The sequence below is a fragment of the Engystomops pustulosus genome, chromosome 8, assembly GCF_040894005.1.
Source record: "Engystomops pustulosus chromosome 8, aEngPut4.maternal, whole genome shotgun sequence".
NCBI lineage: Eukaryota > Metazoa > Chordata > Amphibia > Anura > Leptodactylidae > Engystomops > Engystomops pustulosus.
The window spans coordinates 91,277,280-91,293,925 of record NC_092418.1 but is presented as its reverse complement, the minus strand read 5'-3'; the positions used below and the strand labels follow the sequence as shown (position 1 = coordinate 91,293,925).

General features: G+C 40.2%; 1 protein-coding gene across 1 annotated transcript in view; it reads right to left on the bottom strand.

Moving 5' to 3' along the window:
- Nucleotides 1-16,646, bottom strand: part of SLC25A12 (solute carrier family 25 member 12) — an 89,994-nt gene that overhangs the window by 19,766 nt on the left and 53,582 nt on the right. The window contains exons 12-13 of the mRNA XM_072121735.1: nucleotides 3,340-3,392; nucleotides 1,378-1,458 (exon numbers count right to left, since the gene is read on the bottom strand). Of these exons, the coding sequence (XP_071977836.1) occupies nucleotides 1,378-1,458; nucleotides 3,340-3,392 (134 nt within the window). The remainder of the gene's footprint in view (nucleotides 1-1,377; nucleotides 1,459-3,339; nucleotides 3,393-16,646) is intronic.

The window sequence follows — 16,646 nt, the reverse complement described above, 5'->3', positions numbered from 1 at the left end:
AATTCTCTAAGATCTTGCGCCCGATATACTGCATGTGTCGCTTCCCCGCTCAGGTCCGACAGAGTTCACCTTCTTCTTCCTTGTGCATGTAAGTGCATCGGATGTGACACAATTTAAATGTTAAATCCCGCGCTCAGCCCAAATCCGTCAAATCGCCTGACGGCCCGCCCCACTGATTTTTGTTGCATGAAAGCCGGCGGCGATGCGGCAAAATCCGATCATGTGCGACACAATCCCCTTCTAAATCCCTGTCCCTGCGCCGCGATCCCAAAACAGTCGGAAAACCCTACGGAAATGCGGCAGCGGGACCCTGTGTGTCAGCATAGTGCTTCTGAGAAAAAAAATTAAGAACTTTCTATTATTAAACGTGTTTGTGGCTCTGATCTCCCATAGACGTCTATGGGGCTGTGAAAAACATGGCTGACACACAGTGTGTCACCATATTTGCGATTGGCAACCTCCCGTTCTTTTTGTGGATTTGAAAAAATGGAAGACATACAAGTGACAGACGGCTCACTTGTGAGGCAATATGGTGGCCGCAGGGGTTGAAATACCATTGACACACAAGCCACAAAAATGGAAAATCATGTTTTTGTGCAGGAGGCGAAGGCAGAGGCTGTTGTAGAAGAGCTCCGGCGGGCATCTATTAGACAGTTAAATCAGAGCCCCTGAAGCACTTCTGCCTCTTTTACATTATTATAAAACATTGTTTTATATAGGAACAAGCTAATTAAAAAAGGAAGATAAAAACATCACTGCAATATCGGTGGTCAGATCTAACAGGCCGTGATGCTGGATTATAAAGGATAGGTTTCCTTCGATGATGGGGCCTGTGTCCCACCAGATGAGAGGACGGCTGCCATTCTCGACATAGACCCTGTTAAATGTAGGTCCCTGCCGTGGAAATTTAGGAATAACATTTTAAACTTTCTACATACACTAATATTTAAAAAAAAAAAAAACATTTAAGAGTGGCTCCATCAGTATGAATTTTCTTCTGGAAAAAATTGTGTAAAACAACACTTAATTATTTGAATTTATTTGAAGAGGGGGCAGTCGATCCCTTTTTCCATAATCTGAATGCAACCATCTGGCAGATTCCACACATAAACATCAATGGAAGGGGGCATAAAATGTGCTTAATAATGCCCAAAATATCTGATAATTTCGAGTATAATATGTAGAGTATAAGGGTATTTGCACACTTAGGAAAAAACTGCATGTAAACCACATCAATAGTTTTTATATGTGTTTTTCTTTTGATTTTGTAGGTGTAATTTTTTTTATTTTTTACTACACAAAATAAATAAGATCAGGTTTCTCCTCGGGACATCAACATTTTCTTTCCCCAATTGCATCACTAAACAAGATACTCACACAACCGCCAGCCATGATTTCAGCCAGGAGCGGAACTGAACCATCTCGCTGAGTAAACTTGTCTCGAACAAAATCATTAACCTACATAAAGAAGGGAAATTGTGACATAAGTAAACAAAATGATTACATTCAGTGAACATCTCCCGGGCTGCGCTTTCTTCCAGCAGATTATTGGCAGCGCTGCTCTTTTATAAAACAGACATAACAATTTATAATGCTATCTATAAACAAGAGCCACTACATGATGCAATCCGCCTTTCATGCTCCCGTAATGAGCTCGGCAGGCCCATCTTGTAGCCGAAGAACTGACAAAACACGCAACTGGTTTCTCTTTTTTTTCACTTGATGTTACAAATGAGAGCCAATATGCGAGTGAATTTAGAGAAATAGGTGAAATTATTGTCTGTGGGACACCAAACTTTGCAAACATATGTCTGCTATTGTCAACTTCAGAGGGATAGCAGAGCCGAAACCCAATTTTGTTATTACAAGAAAAATGATCCATGACAATGAGGTATATGGGGTTTTATTATAAGATGATACCCAGGTTTATTTTGGAATTATTTGGGCTTTAGAGGGATGATTTTATCTTTTCTGTGTCTCCCCAAGTGTGAAGTACAAAAGATAAATAGGTAGTGACTGGTGAGAGCAGATTCTACACCGGCATCTTGAAAGATTTAGGGATCAAGGTTGGATCTGTACATGCAACATCTGTCCAGTGGCTACACAATTATTACTACAAGATGTACAGGAATATTAGATTTATGGTCTGAAAAACTCAAGAGATTTACTGTTGCTTCAAAATTGGATTAAAACATACAAAAGAGTTAGGTGGCCTACAGATAAACGGCTGGAATATTAACGGGAGGTCATCGGAGATGCATGAAGAATATCTATTTTGCTTTGTTATAAAATGCAATGCCAAATAAGAAAAATCTGATATTCCGATGCAAAAAGACCTATGTTACACCCCTACTCTCCGCAGTAAGACTTCATTCACATTATGTTTTTTGGATACATTCAGAATAAACACCAGGAGAGCTCCCAGCTTGGATGAAAAAACACAGCAGGCTTCTTTTTTCTATTCTGCTTCCTGCTGTGAGCAACATACAGTATATGGTAGCCATAATGGTCTATGGGGACGGATGCTGTTTTGCATCCGTTCCTGGTCTACACTGAGTGTACGCTCTGGAAGGTCCCCAGTAATTACTTATACAGCCAGCTACTTGGAAGAATTGGCTGCTCTGATGTTCACTCATCCTACCGATTTCAGGTGGGAGGTGCTGAACTGGAGGAGCATACAGTGGAATACGTTCTAGCTCCCCATTGTAGGGATAAAACATGAATCCATCCAACGTATTCTTACAATGGTGGGCCAAAACCTGATATGAATGTTGCCTAAATGTTTTTCTTTTTTAATTAAAAAAAGCTAAGTAAGACATCACAATGATGTTCACTGGTTTCATTGTTGTTCACTGGTATTCTTTGATATGAAGTTGAACAAACATTCATACAGCTGATTTTCTAAACCCTACCTACACATGAACTTGTGAAAAACAAAAAAACAATGGTCCTTTGTATACATCACTGGGCCTCACATATTGATGAGATTAAAAAAGACCGCCCGGACAGGAATAGGGCCTGCTCCAATTTTTGTGGCCTGGAAAATCGTCTCACACTCGGAGCCAGGGAACCCATGGCCACCACTGTATCAGACAAAAACAACCTTGTACGTGCAGGAAGCCGTATACGCTTCCAAATAGAACACTTTTTGGAGTGTTTATGTGTGCGCAATAGGGAGGAAAAGAGACAACTCTGACAGTGGCTTCGACATGGCAGATTCCATTTTGTGAGATTCGTAATCATCCCCATCAAAATTGGCTTATTAGGTGGAAATAATTTTTCACATTTGCACATTTTGAAGATCAATGTTGTAAAACACCTGTGCCACAAGTCACCTACCGTCAGTTTTATAGCTTTTTCTGGTGCAACTCCTACAAGTTGTGGTAGCAGACCTAAACAAGAAAGAGAAGAAAAGACATTTTAGTGGTGTGAATATGTATATATATATATTTACATACATTGACTATTCCAACCAGCTTTCTTCTGGCATGCCACCTCCGACATAAAAAGTACATATATCGCAACATCGAGTATGCTGCCCCAAATAATCTGTGCCATTGGTACCACGTTCAGGAAATTTTTATGATAATAGAAGTCTATTACTGTAGATTACTTCTTCGCAAACTTGGAAAATAAACAGTTAGGAAATAAAGTCTATTAGATGATGAAATGTGAAAGAGTAGGTTCAACTTCAATGTATTCAATGCTGCTTCGGATTTTATGTACCCATAAGGCTTTCAATACGTCACCCATAATAATCGTTTTGTTTGTGCTGGCAGTAAGAGGCAATTAATCCAATCAAATAATGCTTCCATGCCGTCTTCCCATAAAATGTAAATATTCACATTCAGAGAGTATTACAGGCAGTGCTCCCCCATAGAAAGGAAACACAATTAGGTAGAAAAGATTCTTTCAAACAGCAAGAAGTGTGTTTTTGAGCTATGTACACAACAAAAAGCAACAACACTCCATGGATTAATTAACAGGAATAATATTCAATCACAGCTCAAGAATATTCAGTCATTTTAGGTCTCAAAAAGGCAAGAAACTGGGAAAATTGTAAGTTTTTTTTCACGCCATTTAGCAATACACAAGTCATTAATAGTATCGACAATATGATTTCCCCAATAAAAAGGATACATGCTCCTTAATGTAAATTTAAAGAGACATTTTAGACAGCTAATGGACTGTAGTATTTTAGCCTTTGAGTATATTTCCTAATTAAAGGGAGTCTACTAGCTCTTTAAGGAAATCTAACATCAAAATCAAGCATGAAAAATCAGGGGCACTTCGACTGATATTTGTTTTTCAATGGCCTCCTTCTAAAATCAACTTTTAAAATTATGCTTTGGGGGCATCACCATAGCCCCATTTGCTGTAGCTTCACAGGCTGTTACACTGTGCAGGAGTACTCGCCCCTCACACTGTATGAGATTACCGTACATCAGGCAGAGTGAGATGGGAAGTGCTGAAGGAGCAGGGGGGATGGTGAGACAGCAATAGCTGCAACACTCATCACATGCACCAAGAAACTTATTTGCATAATTATTTAAATGTAACATCACTGGGAAACTTGGCAGTATGTTTGGAAATCTCAGGGGAACTCCCCCTGAAGTCAGAAGAGCATGCACTCGCTCCAGATCTGCATTGATCAATTGAGCATCGAGCCAGGCTCCAGGGTATGCGCATTCTTCTGGCTTCAGGAGGCAGCTGCATGCGCACCGGTCGCAACCACCAAAATGGAAGCAGACAAGGCGGTTCCTGCTATTCGATTTGGGGTGTAAACTGTGAGGAGGAACAGATATGTAAAATTATGGCAATAGGGTATGCTCACCATTGTGACTGGGTGGACTGGAAACCCCCTTAAATAAGGCAAAAAGGCGGGAGATGATTGTAAAGGTCACCCACACTTTCAAGGCAAAGGGTATAGTAAATATTTTGCTAGGGAACTTCATTATAGTACAGTGGAACCTTGGATTACAAGTAATTTGGTCTCCAAGACAAGCTTGTATTTTACAAAAATTGTAACAAGCAAAATTTCCTAATACAAGCCCCACCCTCTACTGTACTGTATCTCCCTCTCTCACAAAATTCTATAACACAATGGGGCACATTTACTTACCCGGTCCCTCGGAGTTCCTGAAAGTGCATTGTGCCGCAATTCACGAAGATCGTGCGCCCGATTTCCTGCGTGTGTTGCTTCCCTGCTCAGGTCCGCCGGAGTTCACCATCTTCTTCCTGGTGTATGTAAGTGCTTGGCTTGCGACACAATTTTGAAGTTAAATTCCGCCGTTTCCGCCAAAAAACCCCTTTTAAATCCCTGTCCCAGCGGTGCAAAATGGAAATCGTCGGGATGTCCGACGAAAGTGCGGTCCGCGGGGCCCTTAGTAAATGAGCCCCATAATTGAAGAAGGAGAAGAAATAAAGCGGCTAGATGTTGTACTACACATGACTAAATTTTTGGGGGGTCTGGAACAGATCATCTGTGTTTCAATCATTTCCTAGGACCCTTAGTTACAAACAGACGTATCTGCCCACTATGACCTCTACTGATACTGTACTTTAGTCCCAAACTGCATTGGTCTACTGTAAGGTGTCTACAATTAAGCTTTAGTGTTAATCTTTGTTCCCTCGTAAACCCAGAATTTTTCAAATCCAATTGTCACCCAAAAATAATTTAACTAGAGTTACAATTACAAAATATACCTGTTCCAACTTACATACCAATTAAGAACAAATCTATAGAACCCATCTTCTAGGTAACCCATCGACTGCCTGTACTAGAGAATTGAATTGCAAGAATGTTCCCAAAAAAATTACCGTATGCTAGTAATACAAGGTTCCACCGTATTACAGTTCTGGATTATTAGACCTTGTGAATCATGGAATTCTGTATGTCACTATACCAGCAGGTTATTAATGAAATAGATGTAAAAGATAAGATGTGTTTATAAAGGTAAAATTATGTCCAGGGTGGTTATAAATTACTTAAAAATGTCTTATATTTTGATTAAAATGCATGCAACTTGAATGAATATCTCGAGAACACATGGCAGGTCAAAAGCTTTTTTTTCCATTTTATTTAAATCAATCTTGAAAAATAGTCAGGATGAACCACTTTGGGACTAGAGCAATTCTATAGCATGTGTGTTCTAACCTCAGGCTCAACCCCACTGCAGATGTTTGTTAAACTGAATCGCTTCTGACGTGGTACCACATGGAGAGCAGCTATTTTCTGCCCAGATCTCCCCTGATTGCGGGGTGTCTTTAAAGATGCAATTTTACATGACATTTACATAGAGGAGCCTTCTCTCTGCTGCGCTCTGATATGTAGATATGTGTATATCACTGTCCTGTCTGTAGATGTAATAATGCATATTGTATGTAGAGTCACAGCTGGGCCTCATTCACCAGGACACCCTAGTCCTGCATATTGATAGCCTGATGAAGGTACAATGGCTTGTTGGACTGTCACACATGATTGAGACTCGACCAACAAACCTGGATCGGACGGATTTACTAGAAAATGCGACACGATAAATTGGTACATTGGAAAGCACCAGCACTACTCTGTGATTCCATTAACAGCAGACTGCACTTAAGAAAGACCACATGGTCAAAACGTCACATATATATTACAGGAAAACATGCAAATGGGTTTTCCAGGATGGGATATCCTAGAAAACCTATTTGCATGTTTACACAGAATCCCCTAGTTGAGCGTCCATAATAATAATAATAATAATAATAATAATAAATAATAATAATAATAATTCCTTTATTTAACTAGCGCACACAGATTACGCAGCGCTGCACAGAACTTGCCAAATCAGTCCCTGTCCCCAATGGGGCTCACAATCTAATCCAACTACCAGTATGTTTTTGGAGGGTGAGAGGAAACCGGAGGACCCGGAGGAGACCCACGCAAACATGGAGAGAACAAACAAACTCGAACCCAGGACCCCAGCGCTGCAAGGCAGAAGTGCTAACCACTAAGCCACCCTGCTGCCCATGGCTATAGGTCTCCACAGGCCTACAATGCGGCCTTAATTGGCAGTCCCCGCAAGGAGGACTCTTACTTCCTGATTTGTATTATGAAATTTTGTCAAAATAAAGCTTTATCCTGTATTTAACAGTAAAGGTGAGCTCAGATTTTTTGTGATCCCTTATGTAAGAACTTACTTCCTGTAAGTATCACTGTATGTTACTACTGAAGATTTACCAGTGTGGAGCTGTATTCGGGAGTTACTCCTCTCCAATTTGTTTGCATTGCTTATCAAATCGCAATGCAAGTCCAATGTGTGAGCACGAGCTCAAGCAGCCCCTTCTCTCATTTAGCTACGACTTTTTACTTACAAACACTCAGTATCAACAATGGAAAATGACAGAGATGTCTGCAATTAATACTCATTATTGCATTTGTATTATTTGGGAATAAGATGGTCTCAGGGTTGGATTATGGTGCGTAAAGGATCCTGGGTGCAAAATATGGTGGAGACCAATGGAGACAGTGGTAAACATTACTACACTAGAGTCCCACGCGTCACTGCCCTGAGAGTTTTTCTCCTCCTCTCACAGATCAGCCGAGTAGTCTGTAAGGAAGTAAACCTAAGAGTGAATGGGACTGAGCCAAGTGGGGAAAGCTCTGAGCCAGTGAGTTATTGTCGCAGTATGGAGGCAGACAAACGTGCACCTTTGCTGTGCATCACTCGCAGAGACAGACAGCTTACAGCTGGGAGCTGAATGTCTGAAATTGCCCCCTTATAAGTAAAGTGGTGGGGGCCCTGGGGCAGGCACCCCTGGAACCCTCCCTATAATCTGGCCCTAGCTAATCTACTTAAGTGGCAAGGAGTATACAATTTTTTTTTGAAAAGCAGAGGACCATCTGATGGGTTAGGATTAGTCCCATTACAATTATGATTGTCTTGTGAATCTGTTTTCCTCAGTTTGCAAACGTAGATCTGATCAGATTATTTTCTGACAATACATCCCTACCTACTGTACTTGGTATCTGTAATATTAAACATCGTAAATTACAATAAAAAGTATATGCGCATCCTCCCAGCTGTGCTGCAGATGTCCTTCAACCAGCATAAAATAAATCATCGACACATTCACAGTCACACAATCATTTCAACTCAATCATAAAACACCTACAATCTTTGTTAAAAAAGAATTAAAAGAATTCTTTTCATAGCAATCAAAATCTTAAGGAACCTCATGTGTACTTGTCACCTACACACTGTGGGGAGGCGGGGAATTCAATGGGAACCAATATTATACATAAGTTGGCTGTAGACATTCACTAGTAATTATTAGGTATATGGGACTAAAAAAAAACTTAGTCCTGAATTTAAAAATTTTGTTCTTTTTACCTTAAAGAAAATCTACCATCAAATCAAGAATGATAAACCATGGACACTTACTCATAGATCCAGGCACCGTGACTGTGGTAATCTTCTTATATTTGTTATGCATGGCCTCCTTTTTTCTAAAATTATGCTAATGAATTTTTATGGAGAGGGCATTACCAGAGCCCCTCTGTGCTGTAGATTCACAGACTGTTCCTCTGGCAGGTAATAAGTATGTTCTTAGGTCGTTACTTGCTTAAACCCTCTGTTGCTCCAGTGCTTCTACTTTGGGGATCCTGTGCAGTTTATGTTTGCTGTACTCAGGGGAGTTATAAGCAATGTCAGGGAGAAACAAGGGTTTGAATAAACAAGCAAACAAAGAATTCGATCATAGGATTTTTATCATACGAGAACTATGAAAATGGTGCTACAATAGACAAATAATGTACATTCTGAAATGCACACTTTCTTATCGGCAGATTGTGAAAAAGAGGTAGATACATGGTTTAACCTATATACAGGCTGTCCCCTACTTAAGAACACTAGACTTACATACGACCCCTAGTTACAAACGGACCACTGGATATTGGTAATTTATTGTACTTTAGTCCTAGGCTACAATAAACAGCTGTAACAGTTATGAATGGTGTCTGTAATGAAGCTTTATTGTTAATCCTGATTCTTATGACAACCCAACATTTTTAAAATCCAATTGTCACAGAGACCAAAAAAGTTCTGGCTGGGATTACAATGATAAAATATACTGTTCCGACTTACATACAAATTCAACTTAAGAACAAACCTATAGACCCTATCTTGTATGTAACCCGGGGACTGCCTGTAATGCTGAAATACACAGGTTCAGTGCAACCTAGAAATCTAGGATGTTGATCCAGAGGAAAACTAAAACCACATATACGGCATATAAGGGGTAGAATTCCTTTTTAACTCCAAATGCATGAATCAGAATAAATCCCTTGATCAACATTTCATCACCTAGTGATATAGTACCCATCAGTTGTAATCTCTCAAAAACAAAACAATAATTTTCTTCACATGAAAAAACAAAAACAGCAGGCAAGTATACATCTAATTGATTTTAACTTTTTAATTGACCACACAGAACCACTATGATGGTGACCAAAAACACCACGTGGGTCCCCAACAAAAAAATTCATACATCACAGCCTCCTGTTGTCAAATTCCATTTAAGAACAAATAAAGAAAAGAAAAAAACACAAGCCCGTAGTCAACTGTGTATTTAGAATGTATATGGAGGCAAAAATCATTTTTTATTCCTGTTTATGTTCTCATTCCACCTATTCTTAGGCATTGTTGATTGGCTGGTCTAATTATAAAATAGTGGGGCAGATTTATCAAGCTGTCTGAAAGTCAGAATATTTCTAGTTGCCCATGGCAACCAATCACAGCTCCCATTTAAAATATTCATGAGCACCGGTAAAATGAAAGCTGAGCTGTGATTGGTTGCCATGGGCAACTAGAAATATTCTGACTTTCAGACAGCTTGATAAATCTGCCCCAGTATGTTGATAAATTTGCACACATCCGAACAAAATTTTGTCCAAGTAATAAATAAATTATGTAAAATCCTTTCCTTCATTTATGTCTTGCAATATGTTGGTCTTATGCAAAAATTTAGCACAATTTTTAAGTAATAAATGAGTCAGAGAACTGGACTGTAAGGGATGTCCTAAGAGAATAAGAGGAAAGTCCAGCTCCAGTGTCAGGAATGCCCCTGCGACCCATATCCCGGGTCGCAAGCGCACCTGTGTTCCTCCGTGTGCCCCAGCCAGCCTGCACACAAACTCACCTTTCCTGGCTCCAGCCATAGTCTCCGCGATGCCCGTGTTCGATAATTGGGGCTGGCCACCCACCTACCCTGATAAATTCCAGCCCCTTCCTGTGTCCCCTGCCGGATCTTTGTGCCTCATAGCTTTAGAGAAAGCTGTTCCGGATGCCCTGTGCGATAATCCTGATTTCCTGGTGTGCCTTCAATTCCGTTCCTGACCTCACTCCTGTGCTGCCCGTCCCGCCCTTCTGCTAAGTTCCCGACTCTGATCCTATGCCGCATGTATTGACCTCCTGCCTGTCCCTGACCACGACCTTGCCTTACGATTCTGTACTTTGTCTTGGCCGCCACCATGGACAAAGTCGCACCTGTGGAACGACCTGGTGGTACCACACCACAATAAGTTCAAGCTGCTTTGCGGCGGGCTCTGGGGAAAACCGGGTACCACTTAGACTCCGGTCCTGGGTGTCGGCTTACTTCTGCGGTGGTACAGAGGATGATCCTGAGATTCAGGAGACCAAATATTCCATAAAACTAGGTTGTTTAAGAGGTCATCATTAAAAAAAACTTATTGCGTTCTACCAATATGCACATGGTGACAAAAGGAGTGTAATAATCATCCTACTTATTTCGAAAAGGCTTCCTTATTCATGGCTGGATCACCTATCACACCAAATGGTCCCCTATGACTTCTAGTGCTGAGAGAAGCTTATAAAGGGAAGACATGGTAAGGCTATTTTGTAACCAGAGAAAGGGAAAAAAAATTTAACTCAAAAACGTTAAAATGTGACACCTGGGCCCCATTTGTTTTACTCTCCATGAACTTAAAGAGGACCTGTCACTAGATTTTGACTACACTGACTAACAATGCCTGCTGATAAAGGGTTACAAGTCCTCCCCATATCACCTAAAATGATTTGCCAGTGGGGCACTGTACCGTAATTACAGACATTTTTCTGATATGCAAATTAACTTTTGTGACTCATGTCTGGTGTTTGTGACTCTTCTTTCTCTTAGGCTGCCAGTGAACCACACCACATTATTGTGATTGACAGCTCAGTGTCCCTTCAAATCACTGCTTTCCCTTCTTGTAATTAGGCATTGTCTGCTAATATGCAGCTATAGACATATGAAGCTCTATGTACATATGGGAAATACTGTGTCAATTTTTTTTAACAAGGTGCCTTGTGTTACATTTAAGACATGTGACCAAAGTGACATCATTGCAGGTCCTTTAGCTCCTAACGATAGCAAACTGTACACTTTGTATGTGATTACATGAGATCACAGCAGCCTCCATGGAGGATGGAGAAGAGTGGAAGTCCATGGAGGTTGCTGTGATCTCATGTAATCACATACAAAGTGTACAGTTTGCTATCGTTAGGAGCTAAAGAAGAGTAGATCCTGCCAGAGGGGGCACACACCACGATGTCAGTCTTCTTGGTTTACAATCCTTCATCCTGGGGGTAAATGTCCTTTAAGATATACATTTATATTAGGACATTGCACATGACTCGGTACGGTATAACAATCTGGCTAAGTGTATCTGAATTTCCTGTCCCCAACCAAGCACTGCTGAACACAACGCAACAACACGTTTCAATTCACCTCAGTTTAACAAAATATAGAAAAAACGTAAAAACTAAAGTCTACTACATAGAACCACAGGATAAGTAATGCAACTTTATAGGACATAATCTTTTCTTTGAAGAATAGAAGATCAAGGTTATTATCTCAAAAAGAAAAATTTCCATTTCAAATGAAGCAGTTTAAGACAATTAAATATGTTGTGGGGTGGGGGGCTGGCAATCACATCCAGATTATAGATTATCTATAGAAGTACTGTCTGACTAGCTGCTGACTTAAACCTCCCTCCCTTCCTCCAGGTTAATAAATGATGGACAGGGCGTGAGTAGGAGGATGCATTTTGTCATTGTAAAAAGGAAAGGCATAAGCCGGATTATTACTAATGTGGAAGTAGACAATATAGGGTTCAGCGGGGACATTTATAACATTTAAGTGGTTGTAGTAGGGGATTAGAACGAAAATATAAAGTTCCATTTTCTTGAGCGGGTGAGAACAAAGTCGGATGACAAGCCATTGGAAATGATAATCTGAATATACACACATTTAATGGTTTTGTAGTTGACAGAAGTGGCGTTATTTTAAAGGCGTGTTCTGCCAAAGGCAAAGGGCACCTCCTGCCTCAACGCAGATAATAGGCTTCTACCTCAAAAATTGTGTCAGGTCACTTTTTTATTTCCTAATGGTAACTATTTTCCATTGGTAGATTCTATATATATTCTTCTACTGGGTAATAATGGAATAATTCAATCATTATCAGGTGCCTAAGGATGCCACAAGAACGCACAAGGCTATAGGGAACATGTATCATTGTATTTCTGATCCCTCCATTCAATGTTGTTTGCTGTCGGCTTGTGTAAATACTTCCAAAAAGTTGTAAAAAAACCCCTCAAAGATGTGTAAAGAGAAGAAAAAAGCGAGTAAAAATAAAGAAACATGTCCCCCTATGACCGATAGTGGAAGTGATCTGTTACACTGTGGTATTCGGATAGTGTGTGGGGCCAACAACTTAAATGTCTGGACACTTAGTAAAAACTTTAGAATGTTTTAAATTTTTCTCTTATGAAATAAGTTGTCCCAAAGCCAGCCTAAATTGGACTTGTAGAAGATATCAGGGCACCTCCCCATAGCTTTTAACATTTGTATCTAGGGGTAAATGTAATTTTTGGAACATATGTAGAATGGATTACTGTAAAGAGAAAAGGGCAGAGATATTGGATGTATCACAAACATGTGTATGGGCAGGGTCGGTTTTAGACAAAGTGGGGCCCTGGACAAAACCAAAAGTGAGGTCCAAAAACAAAAAACAATTTTGTGAACAGTGACAGTCAGTAAGATGGCTAGATAGATGACAGAAGATAGATAGATGTGAGAGATAGATACAGTATAAGAGTGATAGAAGATCAATTGATAGAAGATATATAGATAGATAGACAAATAAATAGATAGATAAATGGTTAGATAGACAGATATATAGATGGGAAATAGACAAATTTTAGGAGATAGATAACTAGACTGATAGATGATAGCTATATAGACAGGAGAGAGATTAGAAGCATCTTCACCCGAGCATTCAACCAAGGGGTATTAAAAGAGCAATGCATCCTCTGTCCCCAAAAGTCCACATGCACGGGGCCCCTTTAGGACAGGGGGCCCTGGGTAAATGCCCAGTTTGCCGCCCCAAATCATGGGCTGCAGACAATGGACCCGTGTTCCATTATTTGCAGCCCATGTGTCATTGCATTTGTGGGCTGCCCTAATGCCAGCGACTGCAATAAAGACTACCGGACCTGCAAACAGGGGCAGGAATAGGACCTGCTCTCAGTTTTGGCTCACACATGAAACCACTGCCATCTGTAAGAGCCCATATTAATGAATTTGACTAGTGCTATTCAACAGTTAGCATATGATCAAAAACAATATCCGTGTGGAAGATCGGTGGAAGTCCCACCTCTAACATTTCCGCTATCATCTATATTAAGGATAAGTATCTAATAAAAAAACATCTTAGTACTCCTTTAAACTATAGGCAGTTGATCTCTCCCAAAAACTTACAAATACAATACAATACAATGAAACTTTATTGATCCCTTTGGAAATTGCAAAAAACAACAGTGTAGAAGCCAGGGAATGAACCCAGGGCCTCAAGCTAAAAAACTTAGAAAGCATCCAATTGACCTACAGCAATAGTGAGAAACCTAATGATCTATCCATTGCTCAGTGTGGATTCCTGGTTCAGAGGATTTAAGTGGAATTGACTCAACATTGTCTAATGGTGAATTGTTGAATTCCTGGCTTCCATTCAAGGAGCATATAAATAACAAATCACTGACGTACAAGGACAGGAGAGGGATGAGCCTTTTCTTTTAACATTTATCAAGAGGAAAGCAGCCAATAGATAATGAAACTGCCTGGATTTCCATCCCCATGTCAGTAATTTTAAAGACTTCTGTGTAGGAGAAAGGTAGTTATTAGATGCAAGGGGAGTTGAAGAGAATACAAAGAAAGCGATCCTCCCTCCGTGGTCTGTGAACCGTTAGAAGAGAACACCCACTGAATATTATGAGGGAGACAAGTCACAAAGTGCTATCACACCCCTTCTCATCTCCGGTATGACAACAGACCCCTTCTGTACCAGAAGTCTACAGAGGAAAAATCAGAACTTCAGTATTGTACCCAATGAATGGAGTAAGGGCACGGAGAGCAGGTGTCAGAGCTGAAGCTAACCTTCATTAGAATGTAAAAACCGCCATAATAATTGGTGTTCTCATTCGGTGATTATCACTGGTTTGTTCTTCAGATAGAATTATAATCAAAAGTTTGAATGTTGTAACGTAGGGCAATTCATAAGTCTCCACAGACAGAAAACTTACTGTGTTCTTCTCCATGTATGTGACACCACAGTCTTTTTTTCCAGCATTCATGTCCTTGGGGAACCTTGGTTGAAAACCATGTATTCCAATCAGTGACATAGGAATGGTGTTGAGCTAGTCTTGGCAGAATTCAGAAGGCTAAAGTTGTCGAACTTAAGTGCAATATATGTGACCCTATTGGGGGATTTTATTAGCACCGGTGAACTATGGTATTACTGGTCAACCCCTATAACTGATAACCCAGTTGCTGGCACCAAACAAAAGCTTGAGGCTACTGGCCTGCATTGAGCTGGTGAGAGGTCATTCTGGAAAATGGTCTGTGGCAGAGAGTGACAACATTGAGGAACTTGAGTTTCAGTACGGGAACATGGAGAAGTAGAAAAAGGATGGACAGGAATAACTAATTACTACATTATGTGGACAGCCCGGTGTATGTGAATTGCTTATCTGAAAAAGACATGGCACCAAGATCCACTATGGAAGAGGGCAACCTGGCAGAATTTTCTGAGAAACACAACCAAGAGTTCCTGGTGCTGATTTGGCTGCGGGAATTCCATGTAATTGAGCAACTGTTGGAGATGCTGGAAAAATAGAGCTGCATCTGGTCACTTTAACAAGTATAAGACCCTAATAGGGTCACTCATATTGTACTTACCCTGTTAAAGTTTGTCATTGAATCACTTGAGCCCAGGCAGCAGGACCCTAAACCTTCTCTGACGTCCCGTGCCCTGCTAGCTTCTGACGGATGGAGGGGCTGTGCAGTCAAAACTGTTTGCACGTCCCATTATTCTTTGCATCATATTTTAACGTCTGCACGCCACATCCATCCGCCAGAAACCAGCAGGACATGAAACATCACAGGAAGTCCTCACTGCCGGTGTGTCATGTGACCAGCCAATCCTGCCGGCTTTACAGCATAGGTCTCTAATCACTAGCAAGATGACTGCAAATTTCAAGAAGTTTCAAGAAGTTGAGGAGGGGAAAGTTTTCAGAAAATGAAAGATATAAGATATGTAATGCCCATAAGTCTCATGAAAGGTAAGGTATGCTTTAAAGGATCTGCTAAAAACATCTCAGGACAACTTTATAGGTCATGCAGAGTCTATGCCTTGACTGGTCAGAGACGTTTTACCGGAATAAGAGATCGTTCCTGGTCATGTACCAGTACATATTTCACAGATTTTGTTTCCAATTTAGATAGCATTACAATATTTCATGACATAAAATGTAATATAATAGAAGATCTTTAAACACATTTAATGTTATAGCAACCCAAATATAAAAATAGATGAAGAAAACACAAAACAAAGACTACTTCAAGTAAATCGCTTACAATGTCGATTTAAAATCCATGGCACAATTATTACCATTGTCCCCAATATTATCCAACAGCATTAAGGCTCATAAAACAACATAAGACTTTCTATTCATTGTTCCCACCACCACCCAATACATTCACATCTGAATGCGCTAGGTTACATAGAGCTCGGCAGCTTTTCAAGCACACCCACGCCATCCATTAACGTTGCTCTGTAGAACACAGCCAGTGTAGTCTGCGTTCTTTTGTCATCTCCACAACAGCCAATGATGCAGGGCATAACAATGAATGTTCCCTTTAAAATTCACCTCAAGAGATATACACTCCAAACACTGCTAAATATAGGGAATATTATAGAACAGTTCCAAATTAGTTTGATGAATTCGTGAAGAACATTGACCTTAAGTAGGGAAAGATTCTCCGAGAACCATTTCAACAGAATGGAAAAATGTTGCATTTTGTAAAGCACTTCCGTGCAGGTAGCAATGATTGATGGAGCTACCGATTAACAATTACTGTCACACAAATACTTTTAGTGTCCCTTTAATTATGGAGCTAATTAATTGCGATCGAGCAAGAATAAGGGAATATATTTTTTCACAAGTATATTTTTGTTTCATGAAAGGTTTACCCCAAAGTAACTTGATTTTTCAGATCATTGTGGTTGATCCCCACATATCCCAACCCTATCATTCCTGACCACAGTCAGA